The sequence below is a fragment of the Schistocerca cancellata genome, chromosome 2 (genome assembly GCF_023864275.1).
Source record: "Schistocerca cancellata isolate TAMUIC-IGC-003103 chromosome 2, iqSchCanc2.1, whole genome shotgun sequence".
In the NCBI taxonomy this organism is placed as follows: Eukaryota; Metazoa; Arthropoda; class Insecta; order Orthoptera; family Acrididae; genus Schistocerca; species Schistocerca cancellata.
This window is the reverse complement of record NC_064627.1, coordinates 466,356,295-466,383,394: the sequence shown is the minus strand read 5'-3', so window position 1 is coordinate 466,383,394 and position 27,100 is coordinate 466,356,295. Positions and strand designations below refer to the sequence as shown.

Here is a 27,100-nt window from a genome sequence, read left to right as displayed (position 1 = left end):
TGCTCTAGCTCCCCACTAGAGCAAACAAGATACAGTTCCAAAAAATAGCAATAGTGTATTTATGCAAAACAATCTTGATACATAAACATTACCCTAGCAATGCAATGTTCTGTAGTAAAGCAAAGTACTATCAAGTTGTGTATCACAGAAAAGGAAGACGGGAAATAATTTCTAATCTCTTTACGAGTAGATATGCTTCACCAATTTTTGTGTAATCACAGATAAATACTTATTGTGCACACTGAATTAACTGAACTCTATCAGACAGTGCGACTACTGGTTCCAAATTTGGCTGACCAGTATTATTTACAATGTTCTTGCAGGCATCCAAGAAATATAAAAATCATTTTAAAATCACTATATGATCCAGCCAGAGTCACTGAACTTTAGTTTCTCAAAAATAAAAGATAAAACTTTAAAGCTTTTCACAATATGCCTGAAATTCCCTACAGGTGCCGACATACACTTACCACAATGGAGAAGCATTGCTTCCAGACTTATTTTTGACAGTTGATGATAAGGTGACACCCATTCATATTTTAATATCTCTCACAAATCTCCTTCAGAAATAAAGTACACTAGGCCGTTTTCTGAAAACATGAGACATGGACACACCTTGTTTCTGTATTATGAAAAAGATTACAACAGCCAATAAAACCTGCCAGTGACAACACTTACCACTGACAGCTGTCATAATTTGGACTGCTACAGCAAGTGTAGTGCACATCAACATTTAAAATACCTGAGGCAGCTACCAGGGGCAACCCAGTCACAGACTTCCATCAGCAGGTGCGCCGACTGCATGCACCACTGCTGAATGAAGTCAACAATGATCCATAACTTCTAAAGGAGGTTATGTCAGTTGATGAAACATGGGTATATGGGTATGACATCCAAACCAAGGGCCAATTGTCCCAATGGAAACTGCCTGAAGACCGAAGATCGAAAAAAAATCGACTAGTGCTACCAGATGTGAACATTCTTTCACTGTTTTCTTCGATTACAATGGGATAGGGCATCACGAGGTCCTGCCTGATAGTCCTACAGTCAAAAAGGAATACTATCTGGAAGTTATGTGCCATTTGTGTGAAGCAGCCCGAAGAAAAGTACCAGACTGTATTGCAAAACCACTCGTGGAAATTGCATCACCATGATGCTCACACCTCAATGCTTGTTTTTGGGGGGAAAAAATCTTTTATGTTGCCTCAGCTACTTCATTTGTGCGACAAGGGTAAGTAGTAGTCAAAAGAAACAGATCGCAGATGTCAGGCAGTTGGCTTGGACATCTGTCAACATAACCTCATTCAAACATTAGTCTGTTTGTGTCTTCATCATAAAGTTGTTCTTGATTGAAAATGTTAGTTTAAGAGCCTAATTCTCATCATTTGTGGTAGGTGTTACTGTTTTTGTTTCAATATGAAGAAAATAGCAGCCAAGTTTCAGCAAATTCTCTCAAGTACATATGGTAAGGACACTATTAGTGAAAGAACGTGTCACGAGTTGTTTCAACGCTTCAAGAACGGTGATTTTAACGTCGCAGACCAGCATAGTGGTGGAAGAGAGAATGTTTTGGAAGATGCAGAATTGGCGACATTGCTGAGTGTAGACTTGCGTCAAACTCAACAAGAATTGGCACGATTTGTGGGAGTGACAAAGCAAGCCATTTCAAAATGTCTCAAGGCTATGAGCATGATTTAGAAAGAAAGAACTTGGGTCCCGTGTGAGCTGAAACCAAGAGACGTTGAACAGAATTTGTGTGTTTACGAACAGTTGCTTCACAGGCAAAAACTGAAGGGATTTCTGCATCGCATTGTGACCGGGAATGAAAAATGGGTTCATTATGATAACCCTAAATGCAAAAAATCATTGGGATATCCCGGCCATGCTTCCATGTCTACAGCCAATCCGAGTATTCCCGGCTCCAAGATCATGCTCTGCTTTTGGTGGGACCAACTCGGCGCCGTGTACTATGAGGTGTTAAAATCAAGTGAAACAATCACAGGTGCTCATTTATCAAATGCAATTAATGCGTTTGAGCAGAGCATTAAAAGAAACATCCGCAATACAGTGAGAGGCATGATAAAGTGATTTTGCTGCATGACAACGCTTGACCCCACATTGCAAAAGAGGTCAAAACATACTTGGAAATGTTAAAATGGAAGTCCTACCCCACCTGCCGTATTCTTCAGACACTGCTCCCTCTGACAATCACCTGTTCATATCAATAGCGCATGGCCTGGCTGACCAACACTTCCGATCTCATGAAGAGGTCACAAATTGCATCGATTGATTCCTGGATCGCTTCAAAAGATAAACAATTTTTTCGACATGGGATCTGTGCACTGCCCAAAAGACGGGAGAAAGCAGTGGCCAGCAATTGAAAATACTTTGAATGATACACGTGTGGCCAATGTCATTAAAGCCTCAAATGCTGGGGAAAAAACGGTGGAAGCAAAGTTGTACACCTTGTATTTGAATGACAAGAACACTATTTTAAGGTAATCTGTACCATTTATGTGCACCCATTATCTTTCCCATTAAATCAAGTGTATCTCTGGACATGTAACTGTATGAGGCGCAGTGTTTACTTCCACTTCCCCTGAGTCTTCATCAAACATTGCAAGGGCATTTACATAAATTCTACATTACAACGCACAGCAGGGTGAAAAACTATTTGTTACTTGCAACAACATAAGCAAAATAAATAAGTGATACCTGTTATCATAAAAACTTTTCCAGAACAGTCAACATCCAAGTCCTGTGACGTAAACTTCTGTGCCGCTGTTTGGTATCCCCCTCTGCATAACAGAACAGTACAATGATGATAAAAAAGATAAAATTAGCCACTGTTTACAGATCTCATGCTACAAAATGAATCCATATTAAACAACAAGCACAGTTTATACATGCCATTTCTTTTAAGACTGCTCGCTTCTGTGCAATCAAAACTGATTTTCTAAGTGATGAGTTACCCTAGAATGTTATGCTGTAAGGCATTGACGAGTGAACATATGCGAAATATATTACAATATTTATTTATTTGTTCCCAACACTACCAATTCAACAAAGAGCAAAAATTGCTGAATATGTTGATTTTGTTATCAAATACATTAACAAAGGCACACAAAAAAATCTTACGAGTTATCATGTTGTAGCAGCAGAATTTTGAAGACATCCAGGAAAGATGCAAATGACCGAGTACATGGGACAGGGAAAATATAGATACTTTTGTTACTGGCATGAATTGCAATAGCTCCAGAACCTTGCCCCTATATGATGCTTCATTATTACCAAGTACTTAACAGATATTATTAATTTCGCTTTTAGTAGTTCAAATGGCTCTGAGCACTATGGGACTCAACTGCTGTGGTCATCAGTCCCCTAGAACTTAGAACTACTTAAACCTAACTAACCTAAGGACATCACACACACCCATGCCCAAGGCAGGATTCGAACCTGCGACCGCAGCAGCAGCGCGGCTCCGGACTGGAGCGCCTAGAACCGCACGGCCACCGCGGCCGGCTTTTTAGTAGTTCCGTTAATAAAACAAATACTGCTCGGGAATATTACCACAAATAGCATTAACATACATATGCAGTTACACAACTGTAAAACTGAGATGGCAAAAAAAAAAAGTGGTCTCAAAAGTAAGGGTAGAGTCCACATGTCATGTCACCTTAAAATATTAAATGATAAAAAAACTGAAGCATTTATGACTGACGTTTAGAATTTTCATTTTTCACGGGAGCAGACAGAATTCTAGAGGTACACTTTTGAAACTGTAGTATAGTAAGTGGGATCATAATCTTTTGTGAAATTTTTTAATAGTAACTCTTTACATACTATGAGAAGAATATGTTGCTACTCACCATATAGCAGAGATGCTGAGGCACAGATGGGCACAACAAAAAGACTTGTTAGAAAATGAGCTTTCAGCTAACAAAGCCTTCATCGGAAATAGAACACACACACACAAATGCAATTTTCACACACATGACCGCAGTCTGTGGCTGCTGAGGCTCATGTGTGTGTGTGAGCTGCATTTGCGTGAGTACGTGTGTGTGTTATCTCCGACGAACGTCTTGTTGGCCGAAAGCTCATTTTCTGACAGTCTTTTTTTGTGCCTATCTGCAACTCAGCATCTCCGTTACACTGTGAATAGCAACTATCCTTTTCATAATATTAAACAATGGAAAATCCAGGATGGAATGTAACAATACCAGAGAAGGAAAGTTGCTACTCACCATATAGCAGAGATGCCGAGTCGCGATAGGCACAATAAAAGATTCACACAATTGTAGCTTTCGGCCATAAAGGTCTTTGTCAGCAGTAGACAGACACACACACTTGCGCGTGCAAATGCCAGATTGTGGGACTTTGGGAGGTGATGGGAGACTGGAAAGATAAGGCACGGGAGATTTGTTTTTGTACAAGGATGGGAGGATAATTACAGTCAATGAAGGCTTCAGTGAGACTCTCGGTACATTTAGAGAGGGACTGCTCGTCACTGCAGATGTGACGACCACAGGTGGCTTGGCTGTACGGAAGGGACTTCTTGGTATGGAATGGGTGGCAGCTGCCGAAGTGGAGGTATCGCTGGTGTTTAGTAGGTTTGATATGGACAGAGGTACTGATGTAGCCATCTCTGAGGTGGAGGTCAACATCTGGGAGGCTGGCTTGTTTGGTTGAGTAGGACAAGGTGAAGCAAATGGGGAAGAAGTAGTTGTGGTTCTGGAGGAATGGGAATAAGGTGTCCTCATCTTCAATCCAGATAGCAAAGATGTCATCAATGAATCTGTAATAGACCTAGATGCCACACCTGTCCCATACATCCTCCCACCACCACCTACTCCAGTCCAGTCACTAACATCACCAATCCAATCAAAGGCAGGGCTACCTGTGAAACCAGTCATGTGATTTACAAGCTCATCTGCAACCACTGTGCTGCATTCTATGTAAGCATGACAACCAACAAGCTGTCTGTCCCTTATGAATGGCCACCAATGAACTGTGGCCATAAAACAACTGGACCACCGTGTTGCTGAATACGCTGCCAAACATGATATCCCTCATCTCAATGATTGCTTCACAGCCTGTGCCATATGGATCCTTCCCACCAACAACAGCTTTTCTGAATTGCGCAGGTGGGAACTTTCCCTGCAATACATCCTGCATTTCCATAACCCTCCTGACCTCAACCTTCGTTAGTCACTGTCCTCACCCATCCAGCCCCCTCCCTGTTCCCATTCCAGTACTACACAGCCGTCATTTCACCACCACACCCAGTCTTTTAATTTCTTTTTGTTTCTCTCCTTTCCGCTACTTACCTCCTCCCCCAACTGCACCTTCTCTCCTGCCCTCTGTCTAAACTGCAACACTTCACTGTCCGCCACTCCCACCATACTATCCATCCCCCTCCCCGCCCCAGCCTCCTCCTTACCTCCACCCAGTCACCACTCCCATCATGCACTGGTGCTGCTGCTCGCAGTGTGGTTTCAGTTCTATGAGACTGCAAACGTGTGTGCAAGTTGCGTTTGTGTGAGTGTGTGTGTGCATATGCGTATGTGTGTTTACTGCTGACAAAGGCCTTTATGGCCGAAAGCTACAATTGTGTGAATCTTTTTGTTGTGCCTATCGTGACTCAGCATCTCCACTATATGGTGAGTAGCAACTTTCCTTCTCTGGTATTGTTACTTTTCATAACATTGTTACATTCCATACTGGATTTTCCATTGTCAACTCTTTACATAATGTATGATATCTTTCTTCTGAGCCACTCCATTCCTGCCTGTTAGTGCTCAAAGTGTTGATCTTTCTGCAAAACTTAAGAATGTCTTAACAGTTTTCGTGACATGTAGCCTCTCTAAAAGCTAATTTAAAATGATCTTAGACGTTCCATTCCACCAAGGGCAGCGGACGGAGCAGACAGAGATGGACGCCAGGACTCAAACCCCACACCCCCACCACCGGCCGATCCAGGTGCATCAGGCGATTCCAAGGGCGCATGATTGGCCGGCCGCAGGAAGCGAAGAGCAATCCAGCAGAGATATAAGCCCGCGACCGACGATATCCCGATACTTTGCCTGAAGATGATGCAGACGCATCCCATCGAAACGCTGCTACAAGACGACGACGCTACTCAGCTGACAACCCGTGAAGACTTCATATACCCCACATGTAGTTGGTGGGAGATGATTTTCCATGCATATCCCACACGATAATCAGATTTAGAGCCATCAGTTTAAAAAACAGCAGCATCCTGAAACTCCCATAAAATTCAGCGGAAAAAACAATGTAGCACCATCGGGGGGGAGGGGGGGGGGGACCAAATGGATACCACAATGGTGGACCAGATCCAGGAGGCGCAGTGTGGAAGGAGCAGCCAAACCATTAACTTGACAACCATAGTACAAGAGAAACAGCACTAAAGCCCGATAAAGGTGGAGAAGGGTGGAGCTTCCCTGTTACATGAAATTTTGTCCAAATTGAGAGCCTTCCTTTCAACATCCCTGCTGTTGCTTGAAATTTTGTAGCGTGAACAGATACTGACTGAGCATATGTTTTCCTTATGCTGTACTTTATTGAAATAACGTTCTTCCCTTTTGTTTCTTTCTTGTTATTTCTGCATTTTGGTGATGTTATTATCATGTAGTTTAGTAATAATTTATCCTGGTCCCATTTTGTTTAAACTATTCACACGGCAATGAAAAACTGTGGTATCATGAAAGAGATGAAATGCTCGGCTTTCCTTCCTTCCAAAGGTGTTTCAGTTCACTGGTATGCCTGGTAGCCATTGTGAACATACAGTAGATGGCACTCAGTTACATGTATACCAGTTTCCTGATCACTTGTATTAATCTCCATTTTATAGTCTTTTACTGCAAACTTATCTCTGGCTTGAACTGAGCAATACTCAGGAATTAATATTTATGATCTTTTGTCGCAACTGGCTGAGAGCAAATGTCTCATTCTGCAAAAACTCTTCATTTTCAACACCCTATAACAACAGCAAAAATAGCATTTTGACCAAAGCATTTCAAAGGTCATGCATGACCCCCCCCCCCCCCTCACAACCCTCACAGCTCTCAGGGAAAGGAAGAAATATAGTGTAGTCTGATATCTTTCTTTCAAGAAAATGATTTAAAAGTCGGTCTTGTGCAGGTTTTTAAAAGGGTTGGAACTAGAACTTTTTTTTTTAAGGCTACTTGCAAGTCACGATTCGTCTTCCAAAATACTGAAAATAGCCGAATCTAGGTCGTCAGCTACAAAATATTTTATGGGTTCCTTTGTTTATGACTATTATGATATAAATGAAAATATTATGTACTGTATCTCACTAATGACAATTAGAATAGTTGCTACTCACCATACGGAGGATATGCGGAGTCGCAGAAAGGCACAACAAAAAGATGTCACAAAATAAGCTTTCAGCCAACAAGGTCTTTGTGAAAAATAGACCCCCCCCCCCCGCCCCCACACACACACTCTTTTGGATCCACAGAATATACACACACACACACACACACACACACACACACACACACACACACACACACACACACACACACACACACACACACACAATTTTTATGGAATATTCACTTCTTGGAGTTTTTTAAGCAGATTTTCAGGAGATGTATGGTGTCCAAATTCGAGTCTCTACCAGTAAGCTTTTTCAGCATTTCTGCTACACTCTCTCATCCAACAAACAAAACTGACTATTTGCTTCATCTTCCTCTGTAATGTTCCATGTCTTTTGTTGGCCTAAGCTGATGTCTTTCCCATCCCCTTTAGTGACATTCTTGCACTGGATGTGTGTTTAACTAAGTAATCACAGGGTTAGATAAATTAGATTACACTCTAGCATCTTACTCATGTAGATGATATGATAGTTTTATGGGGCGCTCAATTGTGCGGTTATCAGTGCCCTTACGAAGTCCCAATTGTTACACAGTCAAATTTTTTTACACAGTCCAATCTAGCCACTGCCACAAATGATGATGATGATGATGATGATGATGATGAAGTGAGGAGGACAACACAAACACCCAGTCCCCAGGCAGAGACCGGGAATCGAACCCGGGATCCTGTGAGCCAGGAGCAGCAACGCTAGCCACAAAAGCACGAGCTACTGGCTACTCATGTAGAACTAATACCAGAAAAGGAGGAGTTATTACATATATTAAGATGTTCTAAGTTCAAAAACATTGGACAAGTAAATTTTGTAGTGATAAGCTCACAGAAATGTGCACTTGTAATTAATACTGAGAAACAGTTCACTTTTAATTGTATAACAATAATGGAAATTCATGGATGGAGCAATACATAAATTATGGAAAAGGCAACAATTCAGCTATAGCAGATCAATGTGTAGAGCACAAAAATACCTAGTATGAAACAGCATTTACACTATGTTTTGAACAATGGCTCTTTTTCTAGCACAGGTACAAACACAAAACCACACAGGAACACAACACATACTCCCACAGGCATGGCAAGCCTGATTATTGATACTCTATTATAGTGTGGCACCAAAGTCATCTGTCCGGAGACCTGCCTCTTTCATGCTATTTCTTTCTTGCATCCTTCCCTATCCCCTCCCCATATCCATAAACTCCGGCCGCAGGAATGTGTGTTTGGGTGGCTGTGTGCGTGAATGTGCATACTTGTGCTAGAAAAAGTTATTACTTGAAAGTGTTCTGTGTTACTGTTCCTGTAATTCACACACAATCCAATATGGGTGAAAGGTTGCCTTTCCCTTATATTATGTATCACTTTTAATTGCAACTGTGTATAGATTGTCACTGAAAAATTTTGAACTGTTTATGAGGAATTTGGATTCCTTATTATGCTATTTGGCAGACAGCAGCGAGGAGTTAATAGATTGTCGTGATTTCACTGCAGAATTGGTGTAGATTTCCATTAAAAGTTATTCTGCTTTATGTATGCATTAGGTTACGCTCATCTGTTACATGTACACATAACTGATATTTGTTATTTGTTCCGTGGATCACTTTTATTTCCTGTTATATAATCTGGTGTGACCTGTCCTCTTTCCAACCACTGCAATATTTTTTCTAATCAAGGAATTTTCTCACACTCACCTATGGCCAAGAACACAGCTACTTACTTCATCAAGTACGCGATAAATGTACAAGGCCTGCCAGGCCTTTACTGAGTATTAATGATTTAAGATGCTTCTCAAGTCTGCTAGTACTAACTACCGTCATTCTTCTTCATACCAGTAACTATAATTAAGCGTCAAAATTTCTGAATATAATTTGTGAAATAACAGTTGGAGCCAGAATTCGACATTTTGTCTCCTGTTGTGTTATCTTATATTTCTGCTCCTGTCTGTTCAAGAAATGTTTGAGCATTAATTTTTTGTGTCTATTAACACTTAACTCGTGAGGGGACTTTTCTGTAATATATACCACGAGGTCAGGTCTCTTGGGCCCCTATGTTTAAACTGAGATTTAAGGCAAAAATCATTTGAAATTTTTAATTTATTGTATATAACATTTATTTTTACAATTATTTAAATGTTATTTAAACACATCTAGTTCGTTTTATTGCACTAAACAAAGCCTGCAGCATTTTACTATTTATCACACAGAAGCACATAATTCTGTGCGGTTCTTTTAAATGTTGCTGTTGTTGTCTTAGTCCAGAGACTAGTTTGATGCAGCTCTCCATGCTACTCTAGCCTGTGCAAGCTTCTTCGCCTCCAAATAACTACTGCACCCGACATCTTTCTGAATCTGCTTAGTATTTTTATCTCTTGGTCTCCCTCTACGATTTTTCCCCTACACACAGCCCTCCAGTACTAAACTGGTGACCCCTGATGCCTCAGAACATGTCCTACCAACGAATCCCTTCTTCTAGTCAAGTTGTGTCACAAATTCCTCATCTCCCCAATATTGTTGAGTACCTCCTCATTAGTTACGTGATCTACCCATCTGATCTTCAGCATTCTGTAACACCACATTCCAAAAGCTTCTATTCTCTTCTTGTATAAACTAGTTATCATCCATATTTCACTTCCATATGTGGCTACACTGCATACAAATACTTTCAGAAAGGGCTTCCTGGCACTTAAATCTATATTCAATTTTAACAAATTTCTCTTCAGAAACTCTTTCCTTGCCATTGCCAGTCTACATTTTATATCCTCTCTGCTTCGACCATCATCAGTTATTTTGCTCCACAAATGGCAGAACTCATCTACTACTTTGTCTCATTTCCTAATCTAATTCACTCACCATCACCTGATTTAATTCAACTATTCCATTACCCCATTTTGCTTTTGTTGGTGTTCGTCTTATATCCTCCTTTCAAGACACTGTCCATTCCGTTCAACTGCTCTTCAAAGTCCTTTGCTGTCTCTGACTGAATTACAATGTCATTGGCAAACTTCAAAGTTTTTATTTCTTCTCCACGTATTTTAATTCCCACTCCAAATTTTTCTTTTGTTTCCTTTACTGCTTGCTCAATATATAGATTGAATAACACCGGGAATATGCTACAACCCTGTCTCACTCATTTCCCAATCATTGCTTCCCTTTCATGCCCCTCGACTCTTAGAACTGCCATCTGATTTCTGTACAAATTGTAAATACCCTTTTTCTCCCTGCCACCTTCAGAATTTGAAAGAGTTTTCCAGTCAATATTGTCAAAAACTACAAATGCTAGAAACATATGATTGCCTTTCCTTAACCTATCTTCTAAGGTAAGTTATAGGGTCAGTATTGCCTCATGTGTCCCAACATGTCAACGGAATCCAAACTGATCTTCCCCAAGGTCTTTTCTAACAGTTTTTCCATTCGTCTGTAGAGAATTCGTGTTAGTATTTTTCAACCCTGACTTATTAAACTGATAGTTCATTACTTTCAGTCATGGTTGGCTCTCCCAAGGCTATCAGCAGCTATAACGGAACGTTGTCTACTCCCGGGGCCTTGTTTCGACCTAAGTCTTTCAACACTTCGTCAAATTCTTTGCGCTTTATCATACCTCTTTCATTTCCATAATACTGCCCTCATGTACATCTCCCTTGTATAGACCTTCTTTTATACTGTTTCCACCTTTATGCTTTCCCTTCCTTCCATTTGAGCTCTTGATATTCATACAGGTGGTTCTCTTTTCTCCAAAGGTACCTTTAATTTCCCTGTATGTACTATCTCTCTTACTGTTAGTGATATATGCCTCTACATCCTTATATTTGTCCTTTAGCCATTTTGGACTTCCTGTTGATCTCATTTCTGAGATGTTTGTATTCCTTCTTGCCTGCTTCATTTACTGCATTTTTATATTTTCTCCTTTCAACAATTAAATTCAATATCTCTTCCGTTACCCAAGGATTTCTAATAGCTCTTGTGTTTTTACCCACTTGACCTTCTGTTGCCTTCACTGCTTCATCTCTCAAAGCTACTCCTTCTACTGTAATTCTTTCCCCTGTTCTTGTCAATCGTCCCTTAACACTCTCTCTAAAACTCTCTACAAGCTCTGGTTCTTTCAGTTTATCCAGGTCTCATCTCCTTAAATTCCTACCTTTCTGCAGTTTCTTCAGTTTTGGTCTACAGTTCATAAACAATAGATTGTGGTCAGAGCCCATATCTGCCCCTGGAAATGTCTTACAATTTAAAACCTGGTTGCTAAATCTCCATCTTACAATTATATAATCTATCTGGAACCTTCCAGTGTCTCCAGGCCTCTTGAACGTATACTACCTTCTTTTATGATTCTTAAATCAAATGTCAGCTATGATTAAGTTATGCTCCGTGCAAAATTCTAACAGGTGGCATGCTCTTTCATTCCTTACTCCCATTCCATATTCACCTACTACTTTTCCTTTTCTTTCCTTTCTTACTATCAAATTCCAGTCCCCCATGACTATTACATTTTCATCTCCCTTCACTATATGAATAATTTCTTTTCTCTCATCATTCATTTCTTCAATCTCTTTGTCATCTTAGGAGCAAGTTGGCACATAAACTTTTACTACTGTGGTAGGCGTGGGCTTCGTGTCTATTTTTGCAAGAATAATGCATTCACTATGCTGTTCATAGTAGCTTACCTGTGCTCCTATTTTTTATTCATTATTAAATATACTCCTGCATTACTTCTATTTGATTTTGTATTTATAACCCTGTATTCACCTGACCAGAAGTCCTGTTCCTTCTGCCACTGAACTTCACAAATTCCCACTAAGCTACCTGCCCAGGGATCGGACATTCCACGCTTCGATCCAGTAGAATGCCAGTTTTGTTTCTCCTGATAACAATGTCCTCCTGAGTAGTCCCCGCACAGAGATCCGAATGGGGGTCTATCTTACCTCCGGAATATTTTACCCAAGAGGAAGCCATCATCATTTAACTATACAGTAAAGCTGCAAGCTCTCACGAAAAATTATGGCTGTAGTTTCCCCTTGCTTTCAGCCATTCGCAGTACCTTCTCAGCAAGGCTGTTTTCTTTAATGTTACAAGGCCAGATCTGTCAATCATCCAGACTGTTACCCCCGCAACTACTGAAAAGGCTGCAGCCCCTCTTCAGGAACCTCATGTTTGTCTGGTCTCTCAACAGATACCCCTCTGTTGTGGGTGCACCTACGGTACGCCTACCTGTATCGCTGAGGCACAGAAGCCTTCCCACCAACGGCAAGGTCCATGGTTTGTGGTTTAAATAGTACACATAAATAGACTGTTAGAGTACTGAATTTTACATTCTGAAAAATTAAAATTATACAATCTCTGTAGCAAATAAATTTCTAAATAAAACCAAATTCCAGGGTTTAAGTTTGTGCATAAAAATTCCACCAGATAGGTAAAAAAAAAAAAAAATCTGTCAAATTGACATTCATTGCTGGAAACAACATTTTTATCACCTCTCAGAACACATTCGAATTTAACAGGCACTTCAAGTATTTCATTGAAGAAAGAGACAAATCTCCATCACAACTTTCCTCAACTTCTTTCTCTGAATGATACTCTTGTTCAACAGCATTACTGTGATTACTGGCTAACGTAAAATTGTCGTCTTTTTATTTTATTTCTTGGTCTACATCACTGGCACCTTCCTCCATAGATCAACCGACAATTTCATCAAGCTCATGATAGTTAAAAACGACACATTCGTTCCAACAAATTTTCAGCTATATGGTACCATACTGAAGACAACAGTTACATAGTTCACAAGGCGCAGTCTAGGAGATTGCAATCCCTATCAATAAGACGTGTCAACAATAAATACAGATGGCGATAACTCAACCGACAACAAAACGTCGTAGATTTGGCAATTTAAGGCCTGTAGGGGGAGTATATTAGCATTCCCCCACAACTGGTCAAAAATTTTCGCGCTGTCTGAGTGACCACACCTCGTGAGTTAAGGGTTAACATTAGAACAAGAGCAATTTTTTCATGTTTTGACGCCCATAATGTTTCAATATTCTGCTACAATGTTTCTTACTATGCCACTTCATTCATTGAATAACACCTGGGGCTGTTAAACTATTTCAATCGTGTCATGGGTCAAAGCAGATGCGTGGCAGGCATCGCAAGTTTCTGTATTTCGAAGTGGTGAAAAGAAAAGAGCGGTACAACACTGAACCAAATGAACATATCAGAAATCCAAAAATTGCTGTAAATTTTAAAGGAGATAAAAAAAGGAAATACATATGTTCTGGCATGCTCCTGAGCTATAGCTGCACTGCCTCCAACCATTACATCTAAATTAGGTAAAGTAAGACGCGACATGCTCAACAAAAAATTAGTATCAATGGGAGATCTCCGTGTGGTAAATGACGTATTTCTTAAAATTATGCTTACTTTGTGTATTCCTGCCATCCTTTCAGAAACCACACAGCGTTCCTGTACAATGACATCCTGTCAGCAAAATAGGAAATCCACGGACGTATATTTCCAACGAACAGACTCCTAAAATAAGAGTATAATTTGTATCAAAGTTAACAATTATACTGTCGATGAATCTGTAACTGTCAAATAAAACAACACAATGATATGCTAAAGTAACCGTGGGGTCTTGACACCTACAAACTATTGTACCATGTAACATTTCTTTCACCAGAACATGAAATATAGAAATACGCATATAAAAAATAGTATCAAACAAAAATTCCAAATAACGTAGAAATCCAATTTATGTTTCATCGTTGACAGCTCTGTACTACACGGAGAACACAATGCACACGAACTTACAAATCATAATGTCACTTCACACGAGAGACCACTATTTACAGTTCATAACATCAAATTATGATTACCAGAATGTCTATCTTATTTTCTGCGATCAACGGGCTGTCAAAACCGGGTAACAGATAACACGTTTTTCTTACTCCTATGTTGGCTACACTTCAACGCAATCCCGAGTTTTGTAATGCAATGATTACTAGTGCCAGGCAAACGGCCAATATATAGAAACCAAACTTCCACTGGCAGCACTGCATTGGCGTCAAAAGTGCAACAGAATTAATTGTAAGAATAAAAGCAATTTACACTGGTCGTCACGTTACGTCAAAACATTGTACAATGAATTTCACATGGCGGCATTACAACACGTTACGTCACATCACGTCATGTCACCGTCAAGGATTCCCGGAAAGAAAGTTTCGACGGCTGACATCTCCCTTTCTGATCATGTAACCCCAAGCTCATTTCATCTACATCTCCACATATACTGTGCGAACCACCGCGAGGTGCATGGCAAAGTGTACGTCCCATTGTAACAGTTATTGGGGTTTCTTCCTGTTCTATTCACGTATGGAGCGCGAGAAGAATGATCATTTAAATGCCCCTGTGCGTGCAGCAGCTATTCTAATCTTATCCTCAAGATTCCAATGTGAGCTATATATAGGGGGTTGTAGTATATTCCTTAAGTCATCATTTAAAGCCTGTTCTTGAAACTTTGTTAATTGGCTTTCTCGGGATGGTTTGCATCTATCTGTCTTAAGAGTCTTCCAGTTCAGTTCATTCAGTAACTCTGTGACACTCTCCGATGGATTAAACAAGACAGTGACCACTTGCTGTGGTGAACTTAGCATACAATTTTATAGCAACAACGCCAACACTTTTAGGAACAGTGATCTTTTTCCTTTGATATCTAAAAAGATGAGACGTAGCAATAAAAACTTCATAGAGTAAACGCATGAAAAAAAAGAAACTCAGGAGCAAAGAATTTGACACAACACAAAACCAAGCACCCCCGTAGGAAAGGACAGGAAACACATATTTCTGATTTATTTACTTTAACAATTCTCTCGAAATCAATTCGTGGTCCAAAGTAGAACTTTTAAATAAAAAATAAGAGGTCAAAACACATTAGTTACTAAGTCCTATCTTGGTACACATTTGATGGATTATAAACGCTTTGTAAACATGACAACAAGTTGATTTTCAGAACATACATATTCCACATTGACATCCCCATTTTTATAGAATTCTCGGACAAAGTAATATCGGACTTAAATGTGTTTCGAGCATTTGTGGAACTCTGGGTTTTTCACTAATTTAATGGCACACACATGGTTAATGAACAATAGGGGCATGTTTCTTCCTCCACTGATCTCCAACAGCTGTCTGTTAAGCTATACTAATTCCTTGGCTCCTTCACTTGCAAAAAAAAAAAAAAATGGCTCTGAGCACTATGCGACTTAACTTCTGAGGTCATCAGTCGCCTAGAACTTCGAACTAATTAAACCTAACTAACGTAAGGACATCACACACATCCATGTCCGAGGCAGGATTCGAACCTGTGATCGTAGCGGTCGCTCGGTTCCAGACTGTAGCGCCTAGAACCGCACGGCCACTCTGGCCGGCGCCCTTCACTCGCAGCCAGTGTTGCCAATTTAGCGACTTTGTCGCTAGAAATGGCGACTTTTGCCTTCGTCTTAGCGACAAAAAATAACTTTTTAGCGACAAAAATTATTTAGCGACCTATCTGGCGACTTTTGGACTACTGACGACTTTTGAACTACAAATCAAAACTATTTTGGGCCAGTATTTTCATCAACAAAACTAAGATTTTAACTATAGAATGGGTACTACACTGACTTTGTTCTAGATTTACTATGTTAAATTAAGTTCTTAGCAGATCATGCAGCATTGTTCAGCATTTAGTAAACCTGAATGTGGGAAGTGCCTACAGAGTAAGAAAACCTTGACTATAGAACATTTCATTACTCAATAGCCTGTTATCGTCGATAGCGTATCGATCTATAATTCATTAACTTTTGAACTTCCTTTATTTTTCGAATTGACAAAAAACATACGTAATATTAAGTTTAATAAAATACATTTCTGTCCAGCAACCTCTAATTTTTCGAAATGTTAACTCGCAGTCAAATTACTACCATGTGCACAGTGGCAACTCAAGAACAATTCGGTGGGGGTATCTCAGACATTATTACGTTTTAAACAATGAACAATAGGACTGATATCGAGTTACCGAGTGAGTAGATTGTTTCATGACCTCTAGTTTGCTTGAGTTTTAATGTATTTTCAGTGATTATAAATTGGTGAAACTTATGTTGTGGTGGCTTACATAATGGATTTACCGCAGAAAAGAAGAGGTACATTCAAAAATATCGGGATTCGTGGGAAGCAGAACCTGAATTCAATGGGTGGCTGAAACGAGACGTTGGAGACTTATCCAAGGCAAGATGTCAATTATGTGCAACAGAGTTTTATGCTAAATTGTGTGATATTAGAAAGTATTCGAAAACTATCAAGCATAAAAAAAATGATTTAAAAAAACAAAAACCACCTTACCTGTGAAAATTGTTCCGAAAACTTCAGCTAGAATAGCAAGCAGAGCGGAAGGCGCCCCCTCTTTATTTATTGCTGAACATTGTTCTATTTTAACTGTAGATCATTTAGGAATATTGTGCAGGAAGGTGTTTTCCGGTAATGAGGGCGCTAAAAACATGCAATTACATCGTACAAAGTGCACTAACATTATAACTGAAGTTTTGGCTCCATATTTTACTCAATCATTGGTTGAAGATATAGGTAACCAAAAATACAGTGTACTAATAGATGAATCCACATATGTATCAATATCTAAAATGCTAGGTATCGTTATACGGTACTATAGTGTAAACAACCAAACCATTAGATCAGCATTTCACAAACTCGCTGTAGTAGAAACTGCAAATGCAAGAAATCTGGCTGCTGTTCTTGTGAATTCTTTGAAAGATCTCAAACTTCCAATCGCTAATATGGTAGGAATTGGCACAGATAATGCTTCTGCAATGGTTAGAATAAACAATGGGCTTTTCGAACAACTCAAGACAGAATATGTTTTGAAGCATTTGGTATTGCTCCTTTGCATGTGTCACTCTCTTCAGCTTGCAGTTTCGCACGCCTCAGTGAATACCATACCTAGAAACATATTCTTGTACGGGAAACCTATAATTGGTTCTCCATTTCACCCAAAAGACAAGAGGAATGTAAAAAGGTTTATGAGACAATAAATTGTGGAAAACAGGCACCAAAAATTCTGAAGGTCTGTGCAACACGTTGGATTTCAATTGAACCAGCAATACGAAGAATTCTGGAGCAGTGGGAAGAATTAAAGCTACATTTTTCACTTGCCGTTGTTTGAGACAATTGTTACACTGCCGATCTTTTGTACAAGATGTATTGTGACGACTCAAATTATCTTTCCATGTTTTATCTTAAACATGCTTTAAAAGACATACAAATAGCATAAAAGCTTCTGAAGGAGAAGTCAATGACCCCACTAAATTACTAGAGACACTTTTATTTATTATGCAGTCACTCGGACAAAAGATAGTTTTTCCAACCGTTGATTTATTGACAACACCAGCTCCAAGCGAATGTATGTACGCAAATCCGAACCTTGGCTTTATGTTTGAACAGAAATTGTCCGAGTCGAGTTTGTCTGAAGAAAATAAAGTTTATTTGAAGAAGAGATGCATTCAGTTTAGTCTTAAACACATAAAAGAATTTCAACAAAGACTGCCAAGTAACGTTACGATCCTGAAAAAAAATTCAATGCTGAATGTTGAAGAAACACTAAAAGTGAATAAAAATAATGCTGTAGCGGATGTAGCCATTGAATTGGGTTTTAGTGGCGATTTCATAGATGGTATGCTGCAAGAATGGTATAATATCAACTTCATTAGGTGGACTAACACTACTAACACTGTTCGATTTTGGCGTGAGGTTTTGCAGTATAAAAATGCCGCAGGGGAGAATCCTTTTTCTTTGATTTCACAGCTAGCAATGACTGTTCTATGCCTACCGCATTCAAATGCAAAAGTGGAAAGAATATTCAGTTCTATGAACATTATAAAAACTAAACAACGTAACAGATTATCGTTAAAGACAATTAATGCTTTGATCGTATTAAGAGACCAGCTGAAGAAAAAAAATAAAGATTGTGCATCTTTTGACATAACGTCAGACGTATTGGAGCTTATCGGAACGAACAAAAGGTACTCTTTTGCGACAAAACCAGTCGACCTGCAACATCATCTTTTGAGCGACGTTCAACCCTCTACATCAACTACAGTTCTGTCAGAGCATGAAACAGAAGAGTTATTTGATCTTCTGAGTGACGACGATAAATAGCTCACATACCGGTATGTATATATTTTGTAACCTAATTTGAGTTTTTGCTTTCTTTTGTTACAAATATGGTTGTATATTTCTAGTATATTTTACTACTGTGATTGAAACAACAATTTATGTGTTGCGTCAATTATGATAACATGTTTAATTAATTGTTAGCGTATTTTATATGTATGTTGTTGCAAGCGATATTAATATTTTATTACCTCCCCCCCGCCCCAACTGGCTTATTGCACCATTCACAGCATGAAATTTTCAGTACACCCCTAGTAAAATCAGTTTTAGCGACTTTTGATATTGAGTCTAGCGACTCGGGTTTTTTAGAGTTGGCAACACTGCTGGCAGCAACGAACTCCACATCAGTGGTGGATAGTGGAACTGATTTCTGCAGTTGAGATGTTCACGATACTGCCGTATCGCCAATCACTGAAACATAACCATTTGTTGATCGTATTGTTTTAGTGTTGCCAGCAAAGTCAACACAGATAGGCACAACGCTTTCCGCCAGACGAAGTACAGAAGGGACATAAGTCTGAAGTACTGTGAACATAAGTGAAAATGCGTTTTACAGCGGTCCAGTAAGAAGAAGTGGGTTTAGTCATAGACTGAGCCACTTTTAAGCATTATAAGCGAGATCTGGACGAGCAGAATGTGCCAGGTACATTACTGATCCCACAGCTGAACAATAAGAAACGTTGCTGTCAAGAGTATTGTTATATTCATTGTCTAACTGTTCATTATCACAGGAAGTTTTTAATGGTTTCGAATGAGCCATGTTAAAACGATACATAATCCTCTCAGTTTATGCTCGTTGTGAAACAGACAAGTCAGCCTCTTGTTGCTCTATTTGCATGCCTAAAAATAAATTAAAGATTCCACTGTTATTTTGAATTTTTACTTTAACATATCTAAAAATGAAATTCACTGCACTTTGAGTTGTTCCTGCGATAAGTCAATCATCGACATATATAGAAATCACGACTTTTCCTGTATTTATTTGTTGAACGCAAATCAAGTATCTGCTGTAGAACTAATAAAGCAATTGTTTATGAATGAGTGAAAATTATTATTCCAGCAATGAGGTGACTGCGTAAGTCCATACAATGATTTCTTGAGGCGACGAACACGATCTGATCAGTCATCGAAACCTTCTGGTTGAGTGATATACAGGGTGATTATAATTAAAGTTAAACTTTCAAAACGCTGAAGAAATAACACCACTGGTCAGAATGACGTCAAACTGCAACAGAATATTATCGGAGAAGGTGAAAAACGTATGACAGAAGGAAAAAACATAGTGTGAGAATTGATCAATAGATGGTACTATACATTTCAGAATTCGTAAATGAAAACATCAGTATGCGCACGACCCATTGAAATTGGTATAAACACGCCGGGTACACGGTTTTTCCTCCTTTCGCGTCTGTGACGTTCACCATGACTGTCTCAATGCAGGATCGCGCTCCGCTTGTAAAGTTGTATTACAAGAATGATGACTGTGCACTCGTCGCTCTGTGAAGTTCCGGACATGGATGCCTCGGTCCGATGACTGCCGTGGGTCTGGAGAAAATGATTCGGAAATTCGAAAAGATAGAGGGAGTAAACGAATTGATTCGACGTCAGTGGAAGCAGTGGCCACAACAATGCAGGAGGAGACAAGTAGTGGTGTGCAAACGTGTAGTGCACGGAGAATCGTCCGAACATTGGACATACCCATGAGCACAGTGTGCAAAATCCTACAAAACATCCTTCTTTGTTATTCATTCAAAATTATCCATGTGCACGTGTTGATTTCTGTTGACCTGCCAGCAAGAGAGACCTTTGCTTTAGAATTTCCTGCTTGCTTGGAAGTGGACAATGATTGGCCATGGAAGATTCTGTGGACAGACGAAGCCCACTTCCACCTCACAGGATATGCAATACACAGAATTGTCGGATACTGGCAACGGAAAATCCACAAGCATGTCAACCAGTATCACTTCATCCTGAAAAGGTGCTCCCGGTTCCGTTACCTGTACCGTCACTGGTAAGCGCTATGAGTGTGTTTTGTGCAACTATGTCATTCCAGGTATCCAACAGCGTGGATGTGTGAATGGGATCATTTTTATGCACGATGGCGTTCCTCCGCACATTGCAAATCCAGCTAAGCAGCAGCTGAAGCGCCATTTCGGAAAGGCTAGAATTATCGGCCGCCATTTCCCCACAGCCTGGCCATTCCAGTCACCTGATCTTAATCCGTGTGACTTCTGGCTTCGTAGTTATCTGAAAGATGTTGTGTTCAGTGTTCCGATTCCGAACTTAGCTGCATTGAAGGCATGCTTTGCGCTACACATTCTGAAGGTGGCCCCTGAAACACTTAGATCCGTTGCAAAACATGCTGTTTCTCGATTTCAACTTGTTGCAGAAAACGATGGACAGCGTACTGAACATGTCTTGTGCCAGTCACACGGAAATTAATAATCCGATTTGATTTTGATTTTTTATGGGGTCTTTGGCATCAGTACAATTAAAAACAGATTTTTCCCATCTGACGTGATATGACCTTGGCGTGGTGGATGAGCTTACGTAACTAACAGTATCACACCTGTACACCCATGCACACTGAGAAGTACAGTTTCTTTAACATCAAATGTACACCTCAGGAATTGTAGTATGATTCATCTGTCATTTGTAGACGACCACTATTAAATTCTGATGCTTACAGCGCCATCTATTGCTACGTTTTGTAACTATTTATTTTTCTTCTGTTTTCTCCCTTTTCTCCCTTCTCCGATAATATTCCATTGCAATTTGATGTCATTCTGATCAGTGCTGTTATTCGTATAGCGGATTGAAAATGTCACTTTAATTATAATTACGCTATATATTTCTGTATCCAAGTCACCATACAAAAATGCCTTTATTACGTCGACAAACCAAGTTACAAATTTTTTTCTGCTGCAATCGCTACTACAGCATGAAACACCATAATGAGCAACTGGACTTAAAATTTCATCATGATCAACTTCGGCACGTTGAAACATACCATAGGCGAACAATCGAGCATGGTAACAGTCAATCGATTCATCAAGTCTATATTTAATACAAATTACCCATTACTGTCAGAGGAAGGCAATGGCACACCACCTCCGCTAGGACCTTGCCTAGTCGGCGACGTGGGTCTCCCACATCGTCCCTTACGCTCCTTGCAGTATGGGACCTCATTATTATCACCCATTGATCACTGATAACACGTTTTCCTTTAGGCAGTTCTACCAACTCCAAGATATCATTTTCTCAAATGCCTTCCTTTCTTCTCTCATCGCATTAAACTATTTATTGGAATTACTACTTTCCATAGCTTCTTGAAGTTTGTTGGTGCAAGCTCGTCAAGGATTGTTTTTGTCAGGCGAACTATAGTCTGATTTAAAGTAGTTGTCACTTGACAGGCAACGGGCTGCAGGGCTCCCGCCACCAATAAACCAATGGCAGCCGGCGCTGTCGGCCGCCACTGCGTAACCACTTCGCTCTGCTGAGCTGACTAAGGCATTGTGCCAGCCAGTCCTCAGCGAGCCGTTGTAGACGTGCGGGTAAGAGATTTGAATGACTTGTAGCTTCGCGTGTTTACGATGTCTGATGAAAGCAGTCGCAAGAGAGGGAGGCCGAGGCTGCACACTCCTCGGAAACCTCCAAAAAGTGGCGGACATGGCGTCGTTATACGCAGTCAGGCGCGTGAATACATGTGTTCCTGGAGTATTTTGAGGGAGAGAGGGATGCAGGAGGGCCTCTCGTTCCTTTGGATAAGGTGGTGGAGCGAACTGCAGCTGCTCTGCAAGTTAGCGAACGATCAGCAAGGAGAAATTCACGAAAGAAGGCTCAAGTTAATCATCTAAATTGGATACACCTGGGAAAAAGAGGCGACTAGAGAAGAGGGTCACAAAACTTGACTCTTTTCAGGAAGATGGCATTCGTCGTCAAATATACGCATTTTATTCGAGGAAGGAGTAACATGCTACCCTCACAGCGGCTGACCTGTTTCAGGGTAGTAAATCGTCTTTGTTACGAGTCGTGAAAATGTTAGTATTCCGCTATAAATCCATCTCTGGCAGAAAGTTACTAATGGAACGCCAATATATTGCAGCCTGGCGATGCCGCTTTCTTAGAGAATTAGTGGGGACAAATTTTGATGATATCGTTTGGCTTGATGAAACGTGGGTGAATGCAGGACACAGTTTAAAAAAAGGCTGGACAGACGGTACCATCAGCGGAAGTATGGCAGCTCCGATCGGCAGAGAAAAAAGGATAATTGTAGCACATGTCGGAAATTCAAAAGGTTTCATTCCAAATTGTCTGCTGCTATTCAGTTCAAATAAGACCTCCGACTACCACGAAGAGATGAACCACAATACTTTTGTGAAATGGTTTGAAGACTGTGTGCTCCAGAACTTAACAAAAAACTCTATCATTGTTATGGATAACGCTCCTTATAATTCAGTAATACAAGACAAAGCACCCACAAAGGCAACGAGGAAAAACGACATTGTTAGCTGGTTACAGAAACATAAGGTGCAGTTCGACAGTAATTTTACAAGGGCAGAATTATTAGAACTTGTATCGCAACACAAGCCAAAGAACCCGATTTACATTGTGGATGAAGTAGCAAAAAAATACGGGCATAAAGTGCTCAGATTGCCTCCTTACCATTGCTATTTCGACGCTCAGGTTAAATGGCATATTGCTGCAGAAAATAAGAAATTCACATTAACTGAAGTGGAACGCCTTTTGAAAGAGGCAGTTGAAATTGTGACATCGGAAGACTGGCAGAAGGTAGTACATCACGTGAAAGGAGTGATACAGGACGCATGGAACAATGAAGGTATCTTACAACAAAGTGTCGAAGACTTGATTATATCTGTCAATACGAGCAGCGACACGGATAGTTCCACTGACTCTGACTCTGAATTAAGCGGTGTTTTCACATTGTCTGATTAGTGTGTAGTGTACTTACTGCCATTAAAAATTGTGTTTGTGAATTATTTCGATTAATTCTTATTTTTGTTGTGAGACCAAGAAATATTGTTTGGCCAGCTCTCATCATCTCTTTACGGTAAGTTAGACTGAATTTTAATTCTATTTCATTTTGTATATACACCAAGATGTTATTCAATGTGTGTAATAGTTTTCGAGATTTGCAATGTAAAGAAGAAAACTTTTCGGACGTGAAAATTTCTCACACTTCAATAGTTGATGTAACAACGGCCCTAATTAAAATTAAGAAAAGATATTTGATTTGCTTATAGATACCACTGAGACCGATACTGTACGTAAATTTCAAAATATTTACATGATATTTATAGGAGATAGAGATTTTAAACGTCATACTTGTTTCGATTTCAGTACGGATAGGGTTGCTTAAAAATGCTGTTTTCAGAAATTCGTATACAGGAAACTTGATGCACTACGAAAACTTTTCAGGATTCTTTGCCGAGTGCATTATTTTGGTAATGAATGGAAAAAAAATATTTTGCTGTGACACCAATAGTTTTTCAGTAATGACGTGATAAGTTAGAAGCTGTTTGCGAAATCGAGAATTTAAATGGTTTCAAACTAATTAACGTGACTCTTGTCCTAATTAAAATTAAGAATAGATATTTGACAGATTGAGAGACATTGTAGAGATATACATCATATGTGGGTTTGAAATTTTTTACTTACTTTTTGTAGAAGATACATGCTTTTAAACGATTTTCTATCGCCTGGGGTAGCGATGCGCTGAGGCGGCTGCCTCCAGCCAGTGCTTGACGTGACAACGCCGCAACTTCGCAGCGCAAACGTCAGGTGACAACTACTTTAAATCAGACTATAATGCGTTTGCTTCTAGACAATGGTGAGGCTGGTGTCCTAGTTTGTAGTCACTAAATTTCACTGGAGGGACGTATTTCACGAACTAGACATCGATTCGGTAACTCATTCGAATATTCTTGGTCACTAGTCTCAATTTGATCAAAAGTAGATTCAATTTTCTCTCCTGTTTCTTCAGGTGTGGATCTAAATTCCAACTCAATCGAATTTTCAGTGGTACATATCTTTTCTACATGAAAATCAACGTTATGTGATTTCATCACACGATGTTTTGGATGGAATTCACACTTTGTAACCATCTTTGTCGTTCACATAGCCAATGAAATGGCCAGGCATCACTTTGTAATTGAGCTTAGAACCAAATTTCTTTGACAAAAAAACATAGTATTTTGATCCAAAAATGTGTAGATAGCAGAAACGGCTAAACACTTTGCCAGTCCACAATTCTAAAGGTGTTTTTCCTTCAACACTTGACTTCCTACTACGACTGAGTAGCAAAACGGCTGTGTCACATGCATGACTCAAAAATAATTTAGGTAACTTGTTAGATGTTAACACTGAACGAGCTAATTCAACTACATGTCGATTTGCTTGTTCAACAACACTATTTTGCTCAGGAGTGTCTGGACACATAAGACTAAATTCAATACCAAGGCCCTGTGACACTGCACCTTCCATGTTGCAGTTCAAGTCTCTTCACTGTAAGACCGATATACTTTTACCTTATGACCAACATCACACCCCTTCAAAAATATTTTCAAATTTTGAGCCACTTCAGATTTATTTCACATGAAATATACCAGAACAAAACGAGAATAATCATCTTTAAAAATTCCACCGTAACTAAAACCATATATAGAGTCAACAGACAGTGGTGCATTAACGTCTGTATTAGTGAACCTACTGACAGTTTGTAGGCGATTTCCACGATGGCTAATCGGTCTGCGGTGGGATTTGTCAAGAACACATCCATCACAAAACGATGTGGTATAAGGGCATTTAACTGATATACTGAAATGAAAGAGCATATCCCGTACAAGACGTTTATTCTGATGACAGTCTCTCATGCCAACATAGATGTTGTTCTTCTGAAATTGCTAAATTAATCATTACTTGTGAATCCAGTGGACAAACTCACATGTTCATAATATATACTGAACCAGCTAGAATTTCTGTTGCGACTATTTCACTATGTCACCGAAAGATAATACTTGCGTTATTATGAGTCGCATTATATCCACATTGTGCAGCTTGACGGACAGAGAAAAGTTGGTGTCTGATATCAGATACGTACCAGACATTTTCAAGCAGAGCAAGAATTAATATTTCAGTATGAATACTGCCAGTCCTATGTGCAGAAATAACCTTTTTTCCAGCTGTTTGTACACACTGTGGAATCGGAAACTTTTAGAACGTAGTGAAATGCTATTTATTTGATGAAATATAACATGTCGTGCCAGAGTCCGAAATCCGAGAATCTGTACTACCAAAATTGACATCAATCAACAAGCCACTAGCTATGTACTTGGTTTGCTGCTCACTTTTAAACTGGAACTTGAATTATTATTGTTGTTAGCTGTCGCTTTCACGTCTTCAGCGGCCATGCGCTATTGACAATTTGCGATAACATGTCCAGCTTTCTTGCATTATAGACATGTACGACTTTCTTTCTTCTTTGACTTACTACCCTCGGTTTAAGATTTCTTATGTTTTTGATGTTACTCATCTGATTTTCATTTTGCGTGGAAACTCTCAGCTGCATGTTTAGCTGGCGAATGCTCAGTCCAACGCAAATTCTCAATAACAAGCTTCGTCGTCTGCTCAGATCCAGGAACATGATACCAGGTCGACCTGTATAACAGATATTCAGGCCCTAATGTTTTGAAAATACGATGATGGAGCAGCTAAAGGGGCAAAGTTGCATTTAGATTAATTTTGTTCAGTTCATTGCTTAAGTCATGGAAAACGTTTGCAAGTAGCGACAGGTGTGTTGTTACAGACGTGACACCATCTTTTGGTGTTTCAAAGAAACAATCGAACAACGTATATAGCCGCTGAAATGAAGATTGTTCATATAGTGACGTAAGGGTGTCCCAAATTTCTTTTGCATCAATCTTCTTTCTTACATGCGCTCTTCAAGCGCCGTTCCAATGATACGACCCGTCTGAGCATTGTCCCGTTGCCAGTGCCGATAATCGTCGAACGGTTTGTGTCCATTCGCTACTAACAGACACTGGCCCGCCCAATTAGCCGTGCGCTCTAATGCAAGGTTTTCCGGACTGGGAAGGAGCGCCTGGTCCCCAGCACGAATCCGACCGGCGGACTTGTGTCGAGGTCCGGTGAGCTGGCCAGTCTGTGGATGGTTTTTAGGCGGTTTCCCATCTGCCTCGGAGAATGCGGGCTGGTTCCCCTTATTCCGCCTCTAAACTACGTTGGCGATTGCTGCACAAACAAGTTCTCCACCTACGGGTACAACACCATTACTCTACGATGCAAACATAGGGGCTACACTCGTCAGGTGTGAGATGTTCCCGGGGGGGGGGGGGGGGGGGTTGATTGGGTGGCCGAACCGCACAATAATCCTGAAGGAGTGGTTTGGTGTGGGGTGGCGGATGGGTGAAGTGGACTGCGGTAGTCGTCATGGGGTTGTGGAC

At 40.0% G+C, this 27,100-nt stretch overlaps 1 protein-coding gene across 3 annotated transcripts in view; it reads right to left on the bottom strand.

Moving 5' to 3' along the window:
* The window catches only part of LOC126161975 (dehydrogenase/reductase SDR family member 12-like), a 90,198-nt gene extending 75,694 nt beyond the window's left edge, over nt 1–14,504 (bottom strand). The window contains exons 1-3 of one of the 3 annotated variants that reach the window (XM_049918168.1): nt 14,211–14,504; nt 13,821–13,928; nt 2,716–2,798 (exon numbers count right to left, since the gene is read on the bottom strand). In XM_049918168.1, coding sequence (XP_049774125.1) covers nt 2,716–2,798; nt 13,821–13,876 — 139 coding nt within the window. In that variant the 5' untranslated portion in view covers nt 13,877–13,928; nt 14,211–14,504. The other 2 variants (XM_049918166.1, XM_049918167.1) reach the window with 2 other exon arrangements.
* Between the last annotated feature and the right edge of the window lie 12,596 nt (nt 14,505–27,100).